Source organism: Pleurodeles waltl, chromosome 2_1, assembly GCF_031143425.1.
Source record: "Pleurodeles waltl isolate 20211129_DDA chromosome 2_1, aPleWal1.hap1.20221129, whole genome shotgun sequence".
Classification (NCBI taxonomy): domain Eukaryota; kingdom Metazoa; phylum Chordata; class Amphibia; order Caudata; family Salamandridae; genus Pleurodeles; species Pleurodeles waltl.
In genome coordinates this window covers 769,968,804-769,992,609 of record NC_090438.1, presented here as the reverse complement: position 1 = coordinate 769,992,609, position 23,806 = coordinate 769,968,804, and the positions used below count along the sequence as shown (strand labels likewise).

The following is a 23,806-nucleotide window of genomic DNA, read 5'->3' as shown; positions in this document are numbered from 1 at the left end:
CATTATGGTTCATCATTGCTGGCATACCTAACTGGCCCCCTGTTACTCGAGTGTACCTCGGCACTTCTTGTACTTGCTTTTGAGGCATCAAAAATGTGTTGATTCAGCTTGAATCAATGTCGGTCTTTGGTAACTCTGTCCTCCCTGAGCCCCTAAGCCAGAAGTTGTTCCCAAGTTATGCTCATCACAGCAGTGTCTTTGAACCTGCGGCTGATAAGTACCGACAGGTTTCAATTTAGGCACGTCGGGATATATTCTCTGGACTTGTGGTATTTGAGGTGAAAAAGGCATATCGGGACCGTTCTGCTTTTGTGATATTCTCAAATTCGGTGTTACATTACTCTGTGTTGGTTCTGGAGGGGCAGTACTAATGCTTGATCCTTTTTCGCTTTCCACATATGGTGGCGGGCGATCATTCAGCAATTGTATAATAAACTCCTCATCGTCTGACTCGTCTGACCTTTTCGAGTTTCTGTTATTCTCTCTATCTCTGGACTGACTCCTATTTGTTTTATAGGTAGCTTTCCTTCCTTCCGTCTCTGCTTCATCAGTAATTGCTGGAAACAATTTAATTCCCTGTAGTACGTCTGATCTCCAAACCTTCTGTGTGCTATCCCATCTAGCATCCGCTAGTGTCTTTTCTACTTTTCCTATTCTTGTCTCAAATTTCTTTTGTTGTTGGTTTCTAGCCATTAACTCCCAGATTGCTAGTGCCTCAAACTGTGCTGGCCTTGGAGGTACTTTCATGTCATATAGCGCAAATCTTAGATTCTCCAAAACCCTTAAGTTAAACGACCCATGGATAGGGAACGCTACACTTCCATGCTTCTCTGTTAATTTGCACCATTGCTTTAGCCAAAGACATGGTGCTACACCCTTTTCCTCAATCATGATGTAAGCTGGTCTACCCTCAGGCGGTGTTTTTTCTCCTACATTTGCTTTAATATAAACATCTCCCCTCTTGGCACTCTTAAATGCTTTGAAATATTTAATCTTTCCGTCTTTTAAAAATAAATAAATAAGTAATCAATAAGTGACTTTAATTCCCGGAATACTCTTCGCTTGCCTTTCCCCACCAATTGCGCTTCACGGACTGCGTCCAATCCGTGCGCGACCCTTCTCGCCAACCAACCTATCCCAGCGCGGCTCCTAGTGATGTTACACTCACACACTGCGGCTGACAAAGTCCTCTGGCTTGTCCTCCTCCATTCAGCTTCACTCAAAACTAATTTCTGCAATATATCGCGAGCACTAACCAAAAAGAAGAAAACAAATCTGTCGGTTTACTTCAGGAAGGGTAATACAATCGCTTCAGAAACCTTAAGGATTTTTCACTAGCCTCGGCAGTTATTCCATCTTTCTCGGTCTCCTACTTTCGCAAGTAAGATTTGGCCCGCAAACTTTACTCTCAACTGATCAATTAACTATTCTAGCGCGCCTTAGAATTTGTCAAATCTCAAAGTCGAAAATTTTCTTTCATGCCTCAATATTCATACCGACTTGTTGACCACGCCCGATCAACCTACTAAACCGAACAGATTACAACATCAATCAAGTGTCTCATGCACTTTTTAACATACTCCGGAGTCTATTGACTTCGCAGGGTCCGTCTCAACATCAACAACCACGTGGACAATTTTTCTGCACAAAGCGCTACACACATGTGAAGTTCGACGACTTCCCTCCTCTCACACTTTGGAGTCACACTCCTCTAAAACTTCAACTGGAGTTCGTAACCCCCTAAAATCCTCACAAACTTCTCAATTCATCTGCGGCAATAAGCTATGCAAGCGCAAAAACCCTAACTTCACTTATACCGTCACTAGAAACGCCGAAAACATTCTCACACCTCCATGTCCTCCATTCGCAAGCTCCGAGATCCCGGGAAAGTCATTGGGGACTTAGGGCATCATCATCTCTCCAACTTGTTTTATCAAAGAAAATTCTAACCTAACTCCGTCTATTGCTCGGATGGGGTCCCAAAGGGCGAAACCATCAATCTCTGCTACCATCTACTGATAACGCGTCCAGCCCTTATAAATTACCTGTACCTGGACACGCTGGAGGTCGGTGAACCTTTTAGCCGAGTTGGGCTCTCCTCATCCTCGAATAGTCGGGTTACTTAAATCAATAATTAATAACTATTGTATCCGATAACCAATACTCAATTAATAGATCGAAATAACACATTAGGAATCAATAACAGTTGGTATTTCGACGCACCATGACCTTTCAGTCATGAATAACCACACCGGTTTATTAAAAGTTAGTGAATTTATTTCCCTATATTAAAAAAGCTAGCACAATGTATATAAGTCTCAAAACCAAATGATATATGTATACGAACATTACTAGCTGTCCATAGCGGCGGAAGAAACGCAATCTACGCAAAATCTGAATAATAATACATTCAGTTATGGCAATACAAATCACTAATATAAGCAACTGAATTTGACTAATTTCATACATCGGCCAGCATGACAAGATTTCAATTCAACATGGTGCATCAAGTGCATACCTCGACTAACCTCTAATTAGCATTGGCATGTGGGGCTTCATGCAAAACGAATTTAGTCAACACAAATTTGGAAAACTTCTAGCTTGGGCCCTATCAAAATAGCAGTTGGTACCTAAAAGGAAAAACACAATGCATTATACAATTATCCTTTCATAATTACCAATTACAATCAGCATTCAAGAAAGTCTTCGTCCTTCAGGTACCGGTTCGATCAGCATGGGACAGAACTTTAAAGGGGCAAAGTTAAGGGCAAGTTTCCTTGCAGCAGCATGGGCAAGACGGGGCAAATTAAAGTTAAAGTCTCTAGGGTGAGAATTCTCAAAGTCTCTTTCTCTGGAATAGAGAAAAGGGCATCAAGATGTCGTCTAAGATGGCGTCTGGCATTTGGCTTCAAAGATGGCATCAAGGAAAATGGCTGACTTCTCTTTGTCCAGTGGGTTCAAGTAAGAAACATTCCAAATTCTGCAGGATCTTCCATTGGAGGGTTCATAGGGGGGCTTCAAATTGAACAATGAAAAATGTCTTTCTACTAGTACTCATTTATGCATACATTGTCCTTGGAGCCTTGGAACACAAGTTGCAACATGGCTTGCCAATTATTTTGGTATCTGTACCCTCATTGTCCGCACCTGCAGAGACTGACCTTGCTTCAAAGGGGATGAAACTGGCCTAGTACGAAACCTTGGAGATAAGTGTATTAGTCATCTCTACTGGAAAAATACAACTTTAAGCAAGAATATATGTTACATTAGTTCAAGGAAAAGCCACGCAGTTAGAATTTGAGACCAGGCAACTAGGCCAAAGCCTCTACTAAATTTAAGCTAAGCACAAATAGTTTCAATAAGAAATCATGGCACACATATGCAATATGACGGATCACTACATTTTTCAATTCTTCATGATTAATAAAGCACGTTTATAATATTGGCGAACTACTCCGAGGGCACAATTTCCCACGTACATTATTTTCTTTACTAAAATCACACTACATTGTACGATTTTGGTTACATGATATATGAATATATGTTGGACCCTCTTTTTCTGTGTCATCACAAGTGAGGCAGAATTTTTATCGGTGTAGTTGGAAGGTAGGAATTTTGTGGATTCCTGTGGATTCCGGAAGGTTCCATCACCAAAATATAGGGAAAATGGGTGATTTCAAGCAAAGTTGGAGGGTTGGAGGGCATTGTGGGTAAGAAACTGGTGTGGGGTGCATGTGAAGCACACCACCCTGGATTCACCCAGATGTTTAGTTTTCAAAGGTGTCTAGGACTGGTAGATTTTTCTAGGTGGCAGCATCCCAAAGTCCTATTTATTTGGGGTAGGAGTATGGCCAGACCCTCACCCTCTTTTTTAAAAACAAAATCTTCCCTGGTGTAGTGGGCTTTCTGCCCCCGTTGGGGGGGCAGATGGGCCTTACAAAAATAGGCCAATATGCCCCCGGGTGGGGGGCAGAAATGGCCATCAGTAATGTGCCCCCATGGGGAGCGACCCTTGCCCAAGGAGCAGCCTCACCAAACAAACCACACACATACACACACACATCCATCCCTGGTGCCTAAGTGTTTTCTGCCCCCCTTGGGGGCAGATGGGGCTAATACAAATAGGCCGATCTGCCCCCAAGGGGGGCAGAAATGGTCAACAGTAATGTGCCCCCATCGGGAGTGACCCTTGCCCGGGGGCAGCCCCCGAAGCAAATCACACACAAACAACAATCCCTGTTGCCTAAGTGGTTTCTGCCCCCCTTTGGGGGCAGATGGGCCTAATAGAAATGGGTTGATCTGCCCCCAAAGGGGGCAGAAATGGCCTAAAATAAATTTGGATCAGATCGCCCTAATAAAAATATAAAACAATGCCCCCCTTGCGGAGCGACCCTTACCCAAGGGGCCGCTCCCCTCATGTGTTTACGAAAATCAACAAAACTCCCTGGGTCTAGTGGGCATTCCTGCAGCACGATTGCTTTACGATCGTGCTGCAGGAATGCTCAGAGAGACATGAAAGGAAAAGCTTTCCTTTCATGCCTCTCTGACCTGCCCCCTTCCCCTGTCCAAGGAGAAACAAATCAGTTTCTTCTTGGGGCGACCTCTGATGAGGTCAGCATGGAATTGCGTGCTGACATCATCAGACGTCAGTGGGGGAGGTCGGGGGGCTCAGGGTGGCAGGGGAAGCTCTTCCCCTGCCATCCCTGCCCAGGGGAAAGGGGTGGGAGGCCCACAGGGGGAGCCAGCGCTCTCCCGTGGAGCAGGTGCAGGACGTAATGGTTACGTCCCCGGCAAAGCAGCGCTGCAGCCAAGGACATAACCATTACATCCAGGGCACCCAAGGGGTTAAGCAGTACCTTTCTTCATTAACCTGAGGGCACTTCTTACACTTTAATGCACTTTAAAAATGCTATAGTGAATGTTTAAATACAGTTGCATCTCCCAGATTTTACAAACATTGTCAGAGAGAGGTTTAGATATTTACAGTGATTTAGTGATTTCTCTCTCCTATATAATGTGATGCCTGCAGGACTAGGCAATAGTTTAATAAATGACAAACACTTGAGATGCTTGCACACTAAGGACCTCATTATGAGTTTGGTGGATTTTGGTACAGAGATAACGGAAGGCTGGAATTCCCAATACAGAGAGAATTCTCAAGCAAAATTCAACAATTATAAGTTTTCTCCAAGGAATGGGGAATTTTCAAGTGGTTTTCCACCTAGCTCCAGTGAGGAAACTGGAGACATTTCCCACCTACTTTGGGCAGGTGGGAAGGATTATAAATGGCCCAGTGAGGGTTGTAGGAGTTGGTCAGGGCATTTTCGTGTAAGCCCAGGGCAGCACTGACTGCTCCTGCATACTGCTGTATGGGTTGCATGGGTAAAAGGCAGCGCTGCTGAATCCTGCAGCCCTTGCCACTGCAGCATGCAAATGGTTCAGGTGTCTCCGTGCCTGGTATTTTCAGGGCCAGAGTTTGAGGGTCCAAAACCTGTAGGCCAGAGACGTTTGTAATTATGTGTGGCTGAATTTCACAGGACATATTGTTCTGGGTAAAAATTCAAAACTCGTAATGAAGGCCTGCAGGTAGTATAACTACAGGGCTAATTTGCACCAGGATACATTCTTAGTAAACTGTCATGAACTTTTAGAAAAGAAGACTAAGGGCCTCATTTGAAATTTGATGTAGAGGGAGCACAACCAAAAATAAGATGTGCTTCAACCTCACCAAAGTCCCAGTTCACCTGCTCTATTTAGAGTCAGGGAAGGAACCAGGTTTAAACTTCTCACTAGTCTGTCAGGGGCCTGTCTGTTAAAGGGCTACCAGGTATCAGAGACAGTCAGTCTACTCTATTGAAGGTGGAGAGACTGCCAAATGATTTTCCCAGCCTGTGTCCAACATGGTCAGGATGGCGAATATGGGCAGGCAAAATACAGAACGACCCCTATGCACAGGGAGAAAACTCCCTGCTTGTCTGGACGGTAGGAATTTTGTGGATTCCTGTGGATTCCGGAAGGTTCCATCACAAAAATATAGGGAAAATGGGTGATTTCAAGCAAAGTTGGAGGGTTGGAGGGCATTGTGGGTAAGAAACTGGTGTGGGGTGCATGTGAAGCACACCACCCTGGACTGCTTGTCTGGACAGTTTTTTGATCAGAGAAAAAACAAACTCCACTTTGGGAGTTTTTGTTTGTCTGAACAAAAAAGCATGCATAGTGGGCACTTTAAACATGGCAACATTTTGTTAAAATTTGGTGCTGTGAAGGGAGCCATCACAGTAGTGACCACTCACAGCACTGAGATCCCCTCTGGGCAGCAGGACTCCCTATATAGGGCAAATGGTCTTCACACCTGTAGACTGTCCTCCAGGGCCTACATAAGATCCTAACTCATTACCTTCCACGAGATGGTTATTATTCTGATGGCAACAGAGCATTACTCAATGCAGATATAGCTGTATGATTTGTCAGCAAGATACCAGATGTTCAAAAGGTACCTGGTTCAATAGGATGTTGCACCACACTTGCCAATTTTCATAATGACTAGTAAGAGTCTTCCATAATATCCGCTAACATGGTTTCCAGGCACGCTCCAAGTATTTGACCACAGCACAGAGATTGTGCCATTAGGCAAACTCAAAAGCATGTTACCTTTCTGATATTTGTTGCTCTTACATTAAAGAGAAGCATCAGCCATACGCTTCTCAACTTGCTATATTTTGGACATAACAAATGTAAAGTGCACAACAAACTCCTGAGAGGTCTCATCACAATTTCAATGCCATTCTGTTGCATCCTTCTCTCTGCATGAGGTAATGGTGGTGAACATCTGGATTGCATGAGTGATCACCACAGTTCACTTGGTGACATTCCCCTGGCATGCTTCCCCCCCATCTGCACTCATTAAAGAACACAGCTTTTCATTTTAAAAGTCTGCCTCATTTTTATCACTGGTGATGAGGAGCCTGGTGAATTGGGAAGAGAGTGCCTTGTGTGCCTTTGCTGTTGGTGGACTCACTGCCAAGATGTCTGACATTTGCCTGTGGTCCAAGTGAGACACTTGCAGCCAGCAACTGTTGGAGCAGGAACCTTTCTGGTTAGGGCCTCCACCTCTGGAGGCGTTGATGATTCATAAGTGATATTTTGGCTGATGCACAACCAAGGCTTTCCCAAATGTATGTGTGGAGGCCTTGTGGTACGAGATGGCACTGCCTGAAGAGCACTGCATGTGTGACTTGGAGGATTGCCCTCACATATTCAGGCTCACATCAATGTGGATTGTTTTTTTCGGAAAGCTCGCAACTTCTGAGAAGCACATGCTGCTTACCCTGCTCTGTTAACAATAAGCTCTGTGTTGACTCAGGTTCAAATCTTCCTTTGGGCAGGTGGTTAACGGAAAATCGATGTAATTTGCTCATGACTTGGTGGACAATTAAAAAGGAGAATTGAAGGAAAACACACAGTTATAAGTGATTAATGAACAGGTTAATGGCATTAAAGACTGCAACTGAAGTGGTCAAGAACAAAGCTTCCTTCTGCAAGTTTATAAGTGGCAAATATGGTCAAGCGACATTGAAAGAGACTTTCACTTTATCAACAAAGTTTTACAGATGGAATTACTGCACTTTTACCATTTCTTCCAGCAAAGCCCATACTTATATAGGAGGAATGGTGTGAAGATTTTGAGGCATAAGTTGAAGCCCTTGGAGGGGATGACATAGAGCTTCGAAAAAGTTGGCACTATCAAAACAGTGCCTTGGTACAGAAGGACATCCCCATTTGGAACATTCCTCCACTATTTGAGTAGGACGAGGAACATACCAACATTGAAGAGTATGACACAACACTGAAACAAATCAACCTGAATTTTGGCAAAGACGAAGTGAGGTAGCAGAGAAGTTTAACTTCATGAAGCAAGGATAGCTTCTGGGAGAATCTGTAAAGGACTTTGTGGCTGCATTGCAACATCTTGCTGCTATGTGTAACTACCAAGGCTTCCTTTATGATATTCTACAGTGCCACTTAGTAAAAAAGTTCAAAAGTAAGAAAGTCTAGGAAAACCTCTTCACCACTGAGAATCTGACATTAATAAAAGAGATTGATATCATGCAAAAAGCAGAGACTACAGATGAGGGTTTGAATGAAGTGTCGCCTATGGTTCATGAGAAGGTGGCAGAACTGCAGTGCAAAAACTGCTTTAGAGCAACCTAAAAATAACACAATCATGACAAATATAGTTGTCCACAGCATCAAAATGCATGTGGTGTGTTATAAATGTGGATTAAAGGGACACTTGGCCAATGCTTGCTAATTGCCCTGTGATTGGGCAGGTATGCAGGAAATGTAGGTTGAGGGAACATATTGCCAGGGCATGTAAGAGTAGATCTAACAGAACACATGGCAGGCCTAAAAGCTCGACAAATTGTGTTGAGAATAAGCTGGATGGAAAGAATTTTATACTTCAAGAATATGAAATTGGGAAACTGGGTAAGAGTAATCCTTTCTGTGAGATCATGGTTGATGGTGAGAAGGAAAGTGAAGGCTGACTCCAGGGCTCAGTAGACCGTGATTGATGAAGAGTATCTGGACAAATTACCTAAGCACATTTGAATCCTTCAGACATGAAGTTAGTAGCATATGAGAATAACCCCATAGATTTAGTAAGGTATTGAATTGACCCTTGGGTTTCAAGTGGCGAAAGAGTTCTTAAATGTCTGTTTTGCTGTAGATCGGCCATGTTTTTTGGGTTGACTGAAGCAAAAAGATTCATTGATACCTCTCGATCCAGATCATCCTGACCAGATTTTGGGGTGAAGTCAGGAATAAGAACGGTAGTCTTGGGAGAACCAATTTCCAGAGGTATTTCATAAAGACCTGGGACTGTTGAAGGATTTGTGCTGCAAAATAAATCTGAAAAACAATGTGGTACCTAAAGCTAGCAAAATTTGGAGTATTCTGTTTGTTATTTGAGACCACTTGAAGAAAGAGCCTCAAAGGTTGTGTGTGGATGACATCACAGAAGAAATAGAGATGTCAGAATGGTTGTCCCCAGTGGTGATAGCAAAGGAAGCCAGTTGGGAGATTCACCTATACGTGGATTTGCATGATTTGATTTCTGCGATCTGGGTGGACAGACACATGTTGTCCAACATTGGTGAGATGCTGGCAACAATAAAGGAGCAAGGGAGTTTTTGACCTTTTACTGGTCATAGCCGTATTGCCAGATTTCTCTGCAACCAGATTCTAGGCCCCTTTACATCATTTACAATAGCTGAAGGGATGTATAGGTTCAAGCCGATGCCATTTGGGTCAGCATCAGCAGTCTTCCAGAGGGTCTTGCACCAACTTTTTAACGGGGTGTCAAATGTGATGTACTTACAAGATGACACTGTTTTTTAAAGAAAGCAAGTGCATTCATGATGAAGCACTGGGGAGGATTTTGGAGATTCTCATAAAACGTGGGTTAACGATAAGGAAAGAAAAATGCAAAATGAATGTCAAGGGGGTGGATTATCTAGGGTTTCAGTTGATATGAATGAAATTTCATCCTCAATGAAGTTGATTTTAGCCATTAAAGAATCTCCGACCCTTGTCAACAAAGACACGCTTTGATCTTTCCTTCGGTTGGCTTAAAATTATTCCCATTTCACCACTATGTTTTTGTGGCAAAATCAAATTCATGTATACATTGATGTTGAAGAATGAGAGATGTGTATACTGTGACAATTGTAAAAAAAAGAGTTTAGTGAGTTAAAAATGAAAATTGCTACTACTCTGGCTTAAACACCTTTGACACTAGAGAAAGCAGAGCAGCATTATCAGCCCTGATGAGATTATTGTTGGTTTGGGTGATGTCTTGTTGCAGTGTAGGGACAGGATGAAGCTCACCATTACCTATGTGTCCAGAACACTGAGAGAAGCAAAGCAAAAATATTTCACCATAGAGAAAGATGAGTTGGCCTGTTGGTGGGCATAAACTATTTTGACAAGCGTGTATGGGATACAAAATGTACTGGTCGCACTGATCATTAGCTAATGTATTTACTATGTAAGGGTCTGGTAGAGGTTCTGCAAGAATTGCAAGGTGAATGTTGGGTCAGATGGAGCATGATTTCTAAAGTCAGTATGTTCCTGGAAAAAATTGTGTTGGCGGATTGCCTATCATGAATGCTGGTGTATGATGCTCAGGAAGAAGAGCCGGAGGATGATATTTTAGTCACTAGTGTTTGAAGTATAACCGAAGGGCGTATTTCCCCATGTGGAGTGGATGGATGCTCTTCAGGAAATGAGGAGCTGCAGCAAGGGAAGAAATATCTCATAGTGGGCTGGCCCACGAAGGGTAGTTTATCCAACCAAGTGGAGGTTTTACAGGGAGTGAGTGTTAGGTTAGCTTGTTCAGGAAAATGTATGCTAAGAAAAGACTTGTTAGTTGTGCCAGAGGCGCTCAGGCAAAAAAACTTGAATCTAGCCCACGATGGTCAGAAAGGCATGAGTGCCACCAAATGGTGAGTAAAGGCAGAGTACTGATGGCCTGGTCTGGATCGAAATGTTGAAGAGGACATAAAGGATTGCTTTCCATGTGCATGGAGTGATTAGTCACGGAAAGCTGGGCATTATCCTCCTGTTGTGGCAAATAAAATGGATGCCCCGTGGAAGAAAATTGTGTTTAATATTTCTGATCCAGAGAGTGTCCTAGATGCCAGGACGCTTTGGTGGTGGTTTATTATTTTCCATGATGGCGAGGAGTAAAATGTATGTACCATGGTACCACTGATGTAGTCATCAATTTCCTAGCTGATGTATGGGACAGGGAGGGAATTTCTGAAAGTATTGTAATAGATAATGGTGTTCAATTTGTGTCGCACACCATGTGACAATTTTTAAAATCTAAAGGTATTGAACAAATTCATTTGTCTGTTTATAAGGCCACAAAGTAATGGGTTGATCGAGCAGTGAAACTGGGTCTTGACAGAAGGTACCAAGTTGGCGCTGTGTAGTGATATTCAGTGGCCAGAATGTGTAAGGACATTGAAATGGACATTTCGCACCACGCCAAATGCAAACACTAGAAAGTCTCTGTTTGATGCCATGAGGGGAAGGAAATCAAGGGCTTTGCTAACTAAGAACGTAGAAAGAAGGGGTTTACATAAGAAAGCAATCAATTACATTGCTGGAACGTTTCACTTGACTTGCAGATAGGTGACTGAGTTTGTGTCAAGAGGAATCGTGGTATTGGCAACCAGCTTTCAATATTTCCTTGACTGCTCTCAGTGAAGAGAGTTGATCCTTACACTATGTTGTTAAGTGATAGCAATGTCCGGAAGTGGAAAAGTGATGAGGATACCTGATTATTTGATGAACTGTGAAGCCAGTATCAGTCAGGAGAAGAATGTGGTTGGAAATAAGGAAGCTACGCGTTATCTAGTCAGAACATGTAAGACGTCAGAGTGGTTGGATGATTATGAAGTGTTTAAATAATAGGCTATGCAGGTTACTAGAAACATTATTGTTAAAATCCTAAATGTCGTACAGTTGTGCTCACCAAGTGTGGTGCGCATTGTTTTTAGGGGCTGTGTGTTTTGTAGTCATTTTGATGTATTGTTGTTGTTGATGGGAGGGAGATTTGTGCCATCCTTCTCTGTGCATGAGGAAATGATGGAGAACATTGGGATTGCTTGAGTTTTCACCAAGGTTCACTCGATGGCGATTGCTGGCAGGTTCCCTACGCAACATCTTTACTCGTTAAAGAACACACCTTTTCACCTCTCATTTTTATTACATTCCTCCCCAGACATCATGTTTCAGGTTCCCACAGTGGTAACTGTCAATGTTTCGTTGTGTTAAGACAAGGAGTATCCCAATAGATAGAAAAAGCCAATCAGGTATTCACTTTGTCCAAAATAATCATGCATGACATATTCATTTACATATTTATTGGACATTCGGAACCCAAAGTGAATTATGATATACTGTGAGTTTAGTAAGTTAAACCTGAAATTCAGTGTAAAGGTGTTTGGCTACCAAGTGAATTGTTGTGTCGAGGCAGAGTTCAAAGACTTCCCGGAGAATTACCACGAAAAAAAAATGGAAAGGACGCCCGACGGCATTTTTTCGTAAAAACCTATCTTGATTAATGATGTGCACACCCTGTTTAATCGTCAGGTTATCACAATTCTTAGTTAACTCTCACATTATCCTTAAGATTGACAGTTCTTAGCCAATGAGGAAAGGACGTTCATGTGAGTCTGATGTCTACAAATGTAGTAATTCATTTATAGGTTCTTTGAGGATCTCTTGGGTCGGTAACAAACACTAATTACTTTACATTCACACTCATTAATGGGCATCAGACATATTTCGCCCTTATTAAGGCTACTGAGGTTTCCTTTTCCTCCCCAATCCGGTGTACAAGGAAAGAAAAAAATAAAAGACCCTTACTTGGTGCCTTAACTTTTCACCCTGGAGGTTGCCATTGGCATGATCTTGCTCAAACCTGCAGATCATTGGTAGCAACCGCCCTATCCCTCCCCACTACCATTAATATGGGATAATCCACCCATTGCCGTTCCAAAATAAGCCTTTCAATTTCTATTTCGCTTGGCCCAGGACCAATGTGCTGATGAAAGTATCCCCCATTAATTTAAAGAGGGTTACTTAGCGACCTAATAAATGATTCCTTACTACGCTTTCTGGACACCATGAACTTTAATATGGCAAAGTTTATTATAACTGATTTTCCCACCTAAAAATGTACAGCCCTCATAAGGCCCATAAAATGGCAACGTCAGGACAAACAGGAAGGCACTTTCTGAAAACACTCATACAGACACATAGGGCCTGATTCTAACTTTGGAGGACGGTGTTAAACCGTCCCAAAAGTGGCGGATATACCACCTACCGTATTACGAGTCCATTATATCCTATGGAACTCGTAATACGGTAGGTGGTATATCCGCCACTTTTGGGACGGTTTAACACCGTCCTCCAAAGTTAGAATCAGGCCCATACTCCTTCATAATTACCTTTTCCAGGCCGGTGGAGTCATCCAGGATCTCATTGGGAAGGAGAATGATCATGCTGAGGTCCTTGTTAACATATGGAAGCTCTAGGACTTTGAATGCGAGCCCAGGCTCCTCTACCTGGGCTATGTTGAACTTAGCCCTCTTGAACATCATCTGCACTGGCTTTTTAGAAGTCTATGGACATACAAACACTGGGTGAGAGTTATGCAGGGAATCAAATATGTTACAAAACCATAAAATTTACATCTATTAAATGTGATCAAATATGCAACACTCTTTCATCGCTGTTTTTATCAAAACATTAACATTTTCGAAGTGTGTTTAGGATCCTAGTTCACACTTAAAGTAGTAGTACATTGCAATTGTTCTTGCAGGTAAACAAACAGCAATTATGTTTAATAACTTGCAGTCAAGAAAACGATTCCTGCTCCAATTTCCATCACTCTTATAACACTGAAAGTTGGAAACAGCACTTGGAAGCTTCCATGAAATGGTACTATACATTGCAAGGTATACATTTTATAATAAGTGGAAATGTTACATTTCCCTATAAATAGGCATACGTTATTTTCGTATTACGAGAATGTTCTGATATTACAACGCACTTGTAATAAGACACTAACACAATTACTCGCTTGGAATGATATTACAAAAGAGTAGTGATATCACAGACAGGCTTCTCCTTCCATTTGCAACTGAAGTGTAGGGGCTAGCCAGTCTGCAAACTCACGTGGGATGGTGCATTGCCATGTCAGCAATAGTTGCCCTGGAAACTCTACCGCCCTGTATGCCAGGGTATAGCTACCTGATTACCCTGCCTCTCACTACCTTAAAATATAAGCTGCAGATTGTTGAAGTGAGCCACACCTTCTTCCTCTGCAAGATGCAACATATCTGCATAAATGGTTGAATTAGTACATACCTAAACAACAGCTCCAGTTACACCTGCCTGATCGTCTACCAGCTCTTGTTCCACCCACCTGACAGCCGTGCTACCACGTGCACAGGCACAAATGAGCCCTTGTACAAGGAGAGTGCGGAGCTTCAATAGTGTGAAGCAGTGCTTCCCAGACCTTTTATAATCGGGGTTCAATTTATAAAGTGACAAACGTTCGAAACCCACCTAGCTTTCATTGACAGAAGGTGGGCCATTTTTTTGTGTAACTAAAGTATTGTGTGGTAGCACACTAACAGACAGCATATTGAAATGGACACTAAAGTTGAATGAACATTAAGTTTTACTGATAAAACTATATTGCACACCAATGGTAACGTAGACATTGGGTTTAATTTAATATTTATAATTTGTGTATCACCAAGCAGAGTGTCTCGATTTTGTTTTGATTCTATTAAAATCCTTGTTTCCCTCATACAAATACAAATAATGTGCCTCATTTTTGGTTTCCCAACTGCTGAAAGTATCCATTTCACTTATAGCTATTTACATTTTGTTGTGTTACAAAACATCTTACAGCCTTTCCTTTCACACTCCCTGAACTCCAGCAAAATGTATACATAGTCCACTTTGCTTTTCTTTCTCTGATTGCAAAGCGATTTTATGAACACCAATCTCCATATAAAAGAATTAGCAGCAATTTGTCAGAAGAAATTGCCTGTCATTTGATCTCTGTCTTTGAAGCGCAGCAAATGTGACAAGATAAATACAGAATTTAAAGCCATCTTTATTTATTGTTTGGTCTTTCACGAACCACCAAAAATCTTTAGGAAATACTGATGTAAAGGATGTACTGCTGTCAGTGTATCCCAGATCGGCCACAAGAAGTGCACCCAGTCTTTGCTTCCTCGGTCGTAACTGAATTCTGTGAGCTGTATTCATAATAATAACAATAGAAAGAAATATCTGCACGCCCAGAAAGTTTAAGCATTTTTTACATTTTAAAGAGGATTCTGAGCTTTTCATTAGCTAAGAGCCTGTTAACCTTCCACCACAATAACAAGTGCCTTTACCTTGGCAACAGCAGGCATTTCCTCTATTTTGTGAACAGCAGAAGATACTCCATTTACTCCATTACTCGTGCCCTAAAGTAACTCTAACTCACGCCCCTTCCATGCACTGTTTTCTCAGCAATATGTTTCCGGCGCACATTGCAGTGATATTAATTATTTCATAGAAGATGTCATCAGTGATGAACATGTGAGGTAATTAGCAGTGCACTGCGAGGGCACAAGTTATAGTTACCTTTGGGCACAAGTAATACTTTCTTGAGATAAATATGACTGCTGACTTTCTATGGTTTTGTGCATGTAAAATCTGAATCTAACTATAACGTCCCTGTAACCTTTGTTTTTTTTAGTAAATTACTAGGGTTTTTGTAATTCTCTTTCCTAACTATAACATCCCTGTACCCTTTGTTTTTTTCAGTGAATTTCTAGGATTTTTAAACGTTAAGAAATATTTGATTACCTTTATGTAAATCTAACCCCTGCCTTTGACAGTGCACAGCAGGGAGTCTGGCCCCAGGGCCTCGCCACAGGCCAGGCCCTGCTGTCAAACCTCAAAGGCACTCAACCCTGCACCACACACGGCCTTTCGCCGTGTGCGATGGAGGGTTGGCCTCAGGGCTTAGCCACATGCCAGGCCCTGCAGCCAATCCCATGCAGGCACCCAACCCCATGCCTCACACGGTGAGGGGTTGGCCACTGTGGCACCCCCTACATGCTGATCCTACCTCCCGGGGCCCATTATGGGGAACCCATCCCACGGACCCATCCTTATAGTAAATGTAGAGGGGGGCAAGCAGCCCACCCTCTCCAGGCCAATTTCGGCCCCTGGGACCCCATCTCCTGGGGTCAAGCCATTAAAAATGACAGGAGAGTAACATCTGGCCCCACTCCTCAAGCCAATTTGGCCTTGGGGACCTCATCCCTCAGCGCTCTGTTTGTGGTTAATTTGGGAGGGGGCAGGCAGCCACCCTCCCTGGGCCAATATCACCCCCAGGTACCCCATCCTCAAAAGCGTAGCCAACCAAAAATGGGAGAGGTGAGCCTTGCAGCCCCATTCCCTGGCCCAATTTTGGCCCCTTGGTCCCCATCCCTTTAGTCCAACCTCTAGGAGTTCTGCTCTGCTTGTAGAATGGGAGAGCTACATGTCCACAGTCGAAGCCAAACCTGTGAACGTTAACTAACCCAACCTGACAACTAGTGCTCCCCCGCAAACACCTCCCATCGTTTACTCAGGTGCACCCATCCACCCCTCCCTCCTGGTGTGAGTAAGCCAATGAACTCTGCTTTCATTTAACTGCCACCCTCCAAACCATATCAGACGCTTTCCACTGCCATCATAGGGCCATAATAGTAAGCCATCATAGGTCATAAGTTTACTTTCTTTTTTCCTTGCATGGTTGAAAAGGGTTATTTCTTCATTTTTGCAGGGGTCCTGGTTCCTTGGGCAAGACATCAGAGAATACTGTAATTGTTTGCTTCAACTGTTACACATCCTGATTTTATTGTTTCACACAATATTGTTAAAATGTTTCGGTATGTAAACTCTGCTATAAATGGTGTATATGTACTTACCTGGTGAATAATACTGATATATCCACTCGAAGGCGTTACACTTAAAAACTGAATAAAAATAAACATATTTGCACTCCAAAAATAATAATTTTGGGAATCCTAACAGAATGGTTATGCAGGGGCTGTCCTGTTGTGCCAAACCCATTGTTATGAATATCACCTCACCTTCCAATCACATAACACTTCCTTTTCTACCATGAATCCTGAGTGTGCTGCCTTCATAACACACTGCTGAAGATTCATTCATCCATTTTGAAAGCAAAGATCCATGTAAAGTGTTCATTTGAAACTAGTAGGCCAATGGGGAGAGCAAAGTCAATCTGTTCAGAAGACATGCACCACAGATTACTTTTTGGATACTATTTTTTTTGTTTTCCTAATATTTAAAAGTACATATTTTTCAATATCATACTTTTGTTTTATTCATTATCAGATTTTTGATCTTGCGTTCTTTCCCATGGTACTTTACTGCCTAATAACAAGGACAGGTTACTACCCTAATCCTCCTTTTCAATTGCAGGCAACATTGGTATACACCAAAACTGCCCTCAGACAGAATAAAAAAAGATTCTAGCATTAAGTCTTTCAGGCAAGAGAATCCAATAAGGAAAGCAACTGCAGAAACCAGCAACAATACGGGAAAAATACACCAAACGTTGGCCATGAACATGACAAAAAATAGAGGATTCAAAAGCATCACAACACATCATTTTTAGAACTAGAGTTAAGAAGGAGATGACATCAAGGGAAAATGTTTCAGCATCATCTTTAGAGATGAAAACCTCTGGCAACTCAAACTGGAATGACAACCACATTAGGTAAAAAGGGATATAAGCCTAACCACACATTGCTTATCAGGAAAATGTTGCTCCCCTTCTACAGTAGGCAAAAGAAGGGAAGTCAAATGTTTGATATCTTGCCCTTCATCCATATGGCATTTTGAACCTCCATAGCTATATGTTCCTTCCTCTCACCACTCAGCCCAGTAGACTGGACTGCAGAAATAGTAGCCCACTGCCAGTGAGAAACCTTCAAGGCTGTAGTGGCCACGAGCACGCTGCTGGCAACTTGTGGTCCTGGATGAAGCGAACATCGATTGTCTCTGTGCGTCTAGTGCAAGCACCTTCCCACAAAAGATAAAGTACATGAGGGACACTCTGCCGTCCAGTCTGCTGTGGTGCCAGATGACCACAAATCCACCTCCATTGATCTAAAGCCACTCCCGATGAATTCCATCCGCAGATGTAACATTAAGGGCCAGATGTACAAAATTCTTATTTTGCATTTCCTAAATAGCGATTTCCTAACAGGAAAAAATAGAGTAGCATTTAATATATTTTTTTAGACCAAATTGACAAAAATCCATTAGTAGAACTAGAGATATGCAATATTTCTGGCAGAACACCTTCAGGCCCACTTCCAGGGGTACGGAAGGGAAGTGGTACACTGGGGACAAGCAAGACTTACATCAGACTCTCTGTGGTCCTAGGTTCAAGATGCAGGTCCAATCCTTTTCACTCAGGGCAGCAGGGCAGCAGAGCAGCAGAGCAGCAGAGTAGCAGTCATTCATGCAGCTGAGCATCACAGCAGTCCTTCTGAGTCTTCCACAGGTCCAGAGGTGGACTGAAGAGAGAGCTGGGTCTGAGGATCCAATATTTTACTTGGTTCCAGCTTTGAAGTACGATAAGGTTCTAGAGTTGTTTGGAATCTTCTGGCTCCCTGTACTGGTGTTAGCTTGTCTGGATGCACACAAGACTAGTACAAAACCCTTTGTGAGTGTGCTGGGGCAGAGCCTTTGTGACAGCTCCTCCTCCTAATCAAGAAGGAGCCAACACCTATCCCCCTGTTGCCTCACTGTCTGAGAGTAAAACACAAAGACCAGCTGCCAGCTACACCTGGTTATGTGACCTAGATACAGGCTGCAGGTACCGAATAGTCAGGAGAAGAAAATGCTGCCTTTATAAAAGTGACTTTATTGAGAATTATGACAAACAAATCGACGTTATCAATACAGAGAGTATTAAATTACAATTCTTTAAAGACCAAACTCAACTTTCCTTCCTGCTTCCAGTTGAAAATTATAACTTGTTAAATGTAATAAGGTTTCTAAACATTATCCTATGGGAGAGGTAGACCTTGCAATAGTGAAAAGGAATTTAGGAGTTTTTCACTACCAGGACATTTAAAAGTTAAAGGTACATGTCCAACATTTTAAATACATTGCACCTTGCCCTGTGGGCTGTGCAGGGCTTATCCTAGGGGTGGCTCATATGTATTAAAAAGGACTAACAAAATGTTTATTTCATGTCAAAATGGCAGTTTAAAACTACACACATAAGCTGCAATGACAGGCCAGAGGCATGTTTAAAGGGTTACTTAAGTAGGTGGCACAATCAGTGATGCAGGCCTAGTAGTAGCACTTAATTTACAGGGTCTGGGTTCATGTAGTAACACTGTATAAGGGACTTACAGGTAAGTTAAGTGTGACAATAGGGTGACAATAGGGTGTGTGCCAATTTCACCATGTTCAATAGAGCGAGCACAAGTGCTTTAACACTGGTTAGCAGAAATAAAGTGTGCAGTCTGAAAGGTCTAACATTAGCACTTCAGTGGTCCCAAGAAAAAGGCCAGAATGGTGCTATAACCTAAATGTATTAAGGCATTGTAACTTTGAGAATGGTTTCTTAAAAAGCATGCACTTTTCAAATATGTTCAACAAATGCAAACCAAGAATCAACTGATTGCACATTGTTTTTACTTACTTTGCTCATTTTAAGCTCTTTTTCTTCAGTATGTCCACACCGAATTTATCAGCCTAAGAGCTCCCTCAGGCACAAGATTCTTTATTTTGGCTTGGGGAATACAAAGGCAATGTTCAGTTGAAGTGGGCTCAAGTGAGAATGGAAATCAGAAATATACATTTTTTCAACCACACCTCAAAAATGCTTATTAAAAAACAAACTTCTAAAAAGACACCATATAGGAAAGCTACAACATTATGCCATAGCATTGCATGTAAATATTAACTCTGGATGTGTCATGTGGTAGCAATAAAGCACATCAGTCCGTATGAATACGTACAACTAATAGTCGCAATGATTCTGATTAGGTGCATCCAGTAAACTCATTGTTCGAGTCTTATTTAGAGCCGTGTGGCAATGCCAAATGCTCCGATTTGTAAATAACATGATAAATCGTCTGCTTGAGGATCCTTCTCCAGTGGAGAATTTGCTGATGGACATAACTCGGCCAACATAATCCCTCTAGTGAAGGTAATTCTCCTTGAGCATTTGACATTTGTGAGGGAATGGCTTTTTGCAGGTTTACCCCAACCTCTTATTGGCCCACTTTTTGAAGATTATGTATTGGTGTGATGACTTTGAAGCGCTCTGGGCCCTGCTGAATAGGCCTCAGTGCCTATGCTCTGGCCCTTATTATTATACTCAATTAGTATAGGTCAACTTACTTATAAGTTCCTAGGGGCATATTTATGAAAACTGATGCATCACTGCTGCAAAGCAGCAATGCATCAGAAAATGTTGTGCTGCACTACAACAGAAAATAGCGGCATGGATGCGCTATATTTATGGTATGGCACACCATGTCGCAAGATGCTAAGGTGCAGAAATTCTGACGATCTGTGGGAAGAATGGCACAGCACATATGCCCCCAAAGTGATGCATGTCTGAATTAGGGCTTTCAACAAGCTCAATTTCAGCAATGCACCCCACAATAGAGGTATGTGTGGGTCCAGAATGACGCAGCTAGCCTAATGTGCGGGAACTAATGTACAAGTCTAGCAAGTCAACAGTGTACCTATGTGTAACATTATAGTAGCCATAGTCGATTTTGTGTAACAATACACCTTAGTAGGAAATGGTCTTTTTATGTGTAACAAAGTACCTAAGTAGGTGTTACATACTGAGTGACACATTATTGTGAGCGTATACAAGTAGGTGATGTAATGTAATGGTACATATGTCACCCACCTTATGCATACCTCCCTTGTGTGGTTGATAGTAGGCTTGGGTAGACGTGGGAGCCATACCAATGTGGGTATGTGGCATCATATTGCAATGCTGCAGAGGTTGCAAATACATAAGGTGACATGGCCCTATGTTGCTCACAGGGTACTAAAAACAGATTGCTACAAGTGTTGGCCTACTACAAGTTGAGGGGATGAGATATAACTGATGATTATAATATGTTAAGTGACTTCATCTGGTCACTTTCCTACACCCGAGCCACTGTGTCATTTCCTATGCCTGGGTTACCGATGCATAGGGTTTTTGGAGCATTCCAGGCTTAACACAACACATCCAAAGATGAATCACACATTGTCAATCTCAATTAAACCAAGTGTTACAAATGCGTTTTTACGGGGGAACACCTACCTAGTATATTTTAACATTTGTGCTGTGCAGCTGACTCAGGCACAGCTTCAGCATGACACAAACCTTAAAAAAAAAACATTTGGGCAACTGCATCATCTCACAGATATGGAGTAGTGATTGTGACGCCTGCATCAAAACTTTTGCCGCAATGGTGGCACAAGCCTTTCGTAAATATGCCCCCTATTGTATAATTCCAGGAGTTCCCAGGGAGTGTAATTTAAAGTGTCCCTCATGGCTGCACCACTTATTGAGCCACCTCTAGTGTGACAAAGTAAAGCATGGCTCCCAGCCTGCCACTGCAGACTGGTAGAGCAAGTTTAAACTGCTAACTAGAGTTTGCCATTTAAAGTAATGGCAAAGCCCAAACAATCCTTTTTAATGTCACCTCTGAGGTAGGCCTTACGAGCCCTAAGACAAAGTGCTGTATATTAAAAAGTAGAATGTGTTTTTACATGCCCTGACATTAAAAACTTCACATTGTCACTTTTACTGTAAAAAGGCTAGTAGCCCCATAGGTGAGTGCAGAGTTATGCGCTGACAAACCAGCAGTGCCAGCTTCTGAATAGGACTGCTAAAGGTATCAAAAGAATTGTTCCATTAAACCTGGCCTGAAGCTTAAGATGAACTTAATGTAATGTTTGTAAAAATGGCAACTATAGAAAGTTGCCACAGTGTTGCTCAAGATTTTCTAGTGACTGTTGATGGTCCTGAGATATCCTTCAACCCTCCTGTAGGGAGGTGTGGACAACTCTCAGGAAGTGACACAAGAGGTGTGTCCTTCTTCCTGGCACGATGGCCAAACAAAACATGGTGTGAGCTCAAAAGGTGAACTATAAAGGGGAACCTGCCTATGAAGGGCAAACAGTGGACACACTGGATAGGGGTTGCTCTTTTGCTTTTGGAGACAGTTGCCATTTAAGGCAGAGAGGGGGAAACCACTACCAATCCAGTTTTCCTGTTGGCGTTACCCCCAGGTAGCCACACCTCTGGATGGGTCAGAGAACTTCACATGCCAAGTGAAGGGTTCTGTCATGTTGGGGTGGGCAGAATGGTGCATTCTGGGCTAGCCAGTTGCCGCACTTCATAGGAAGTCATCATTGGGAGGGAGGAAACCTGGTAGCCCATTGACTAGTAGTTGTCGAATCCCTGAGGGTGCGAACAAGATATAAATGTGGCACCCCAAGCACTCATACTTCAGATCACATCTGTACTAGTGAGAGGATTGAAGAAGGAATGCTAGTTGATCCCTGGAACCAGCAAAGAGAGGCTGCCCAAATGCTGGACTGCACCTGCTGCTTCCGGGCTACCAAAGAGAGCACTGTGCGTGTGGTGTCTTGCTCAGGGAAAAGTCACACCGAGCCCCAGAAAGAAGAAGTCACCCTAAGAGTCAGTTGGCTGAATTCCTATTATGGATATAGGACCACAAAAGCTGAAGAAGTCTGCCTTAGCAAATTGGTAGCCAAGAACCCCTGCCCACCACTGATCATCGAAGTGCAACCTGGGAGACTGAATCTCAACCCTCAAAAGTTGCATCCGATTCTGCTGAACCTGGGAGAGTTGTCAGAGTGCAGTTTGGTTGCCCAGCAAGGACGTTATTGCCAGTTAAAGGGAACAGCTGGTTTTGCTGTTACTGGAGACCAGTAGCAAGTGGTTTTTGTCTGGCCTTCATCCGGACTATGAGGGACAATAGCCCCTGTGGCCAAAGCCACCCCACCATGTTAGTGACTGAGCAGTGACCTCAGGAAATCCCCCATCACTGGCTCAGCATCCTCAGCATCTGTGTGCAACCTCAGCATCCTGTATTATTTGTATCAGGAACACTCCATTAAAGTCTAAGGAGGTTCATCCATAGATCCTGGAAATGGAGTGAAGACTGCCTTTATTGTGAGGTAACTGTTCAACTCGACATTATTAGTCCCTTTGACTGCCTCCCTGCTGGTGGTGGTCACCGCAAGAGTGCTGAAATAGTTGTTTACAATTTTATAAATTTTTATGGGTGACCACAAAGCGCTTCGTCCCATTCTGTAATTTCTCTTTGGGCTTCAAACCACTCCCATGTCACATCAGTCACTTACATTGGTTCGTGGGCTTGCCTATTAAACTCCACTTGCTTTGATTTGTGAAAGGCATGCATACGTCATGCCTTTTCCAGTGTTTAGCCCACCTACACAGCACCGGTAAACTACTAAAAACATACGAGGCTCGATGTTTTAATCATTGATTCTGTACTACTTTATCTGTTTATTTTCCACACAGCGCGATCGAGCTGGAGTTTACATAGTGCGAATGCGCTACGTTTATTTTTTCTTTACAACGCTAATAGCTCTAACTCGTTTTGTGATAGGAGTTATCACGAGTCACCGGATTATATTCTTAAAGGAAATTTGAGTGTGAATTCCAGGGAGCATGCCAAAGTGCTTTGGTTTGTCCAGATAGTTGTGAAACAAAAAGTTTACACTCAAAGCAAACCAACTTCCTAAGCGACAATCCGATTATTTCCCTGGAACCTGATGGCGGGATGGGGCCCTGATCATTCGGGTGCACCATTCAATGACCTTTTCTGCCATGCAGTCTTACATGGGCTCTACCGTCACCCATTCTTTTTTTTCCTGTTACTTCATTGTGTCTGTCAGGTCTCTTGATATGCACTTTCATTTTTTGTATACATCATTTACACATGACGTTTTATATCAATTTCCATAACCTTCTATTTACAAGGTGATGAAATTGTCTTTCCTTTACTTTCTTCTTGCACCCGTTGTTTATCTTACTTTTAATATCTCAGAGGTCTTGCTTACAACTCTTTGAGAGGGATGAGAGCGCTTGTGCTCGTGCAACAAATGGCAGATCTCC

At 42.6% G+C, this 23,806-nt stretch overlaps 1 protein-coding gene across 1 annotated transcript in view; it reads right to left on the bottom strand.

Moving 5' to 3' along the window:
- Positions 1 to 23,806, bottom strand: part of LOC138260237 (serpin B10-like) — a 328,540-nt gene that overhangs the window by 23,395 nt on the left and 281,339 nt on the right. Inside the window, exon 5 of the mRNA XM_069208540.1 lies at positions 13,023 to 13,196. Within this exon, the coding sequence (XP_069064641.1) occupies positions 13,023 to 13,196 (174 nt within the window). The remainder of the gene's footprint in view (positions 1 to 13,022; positions 13,197 to 23,806) is intronic.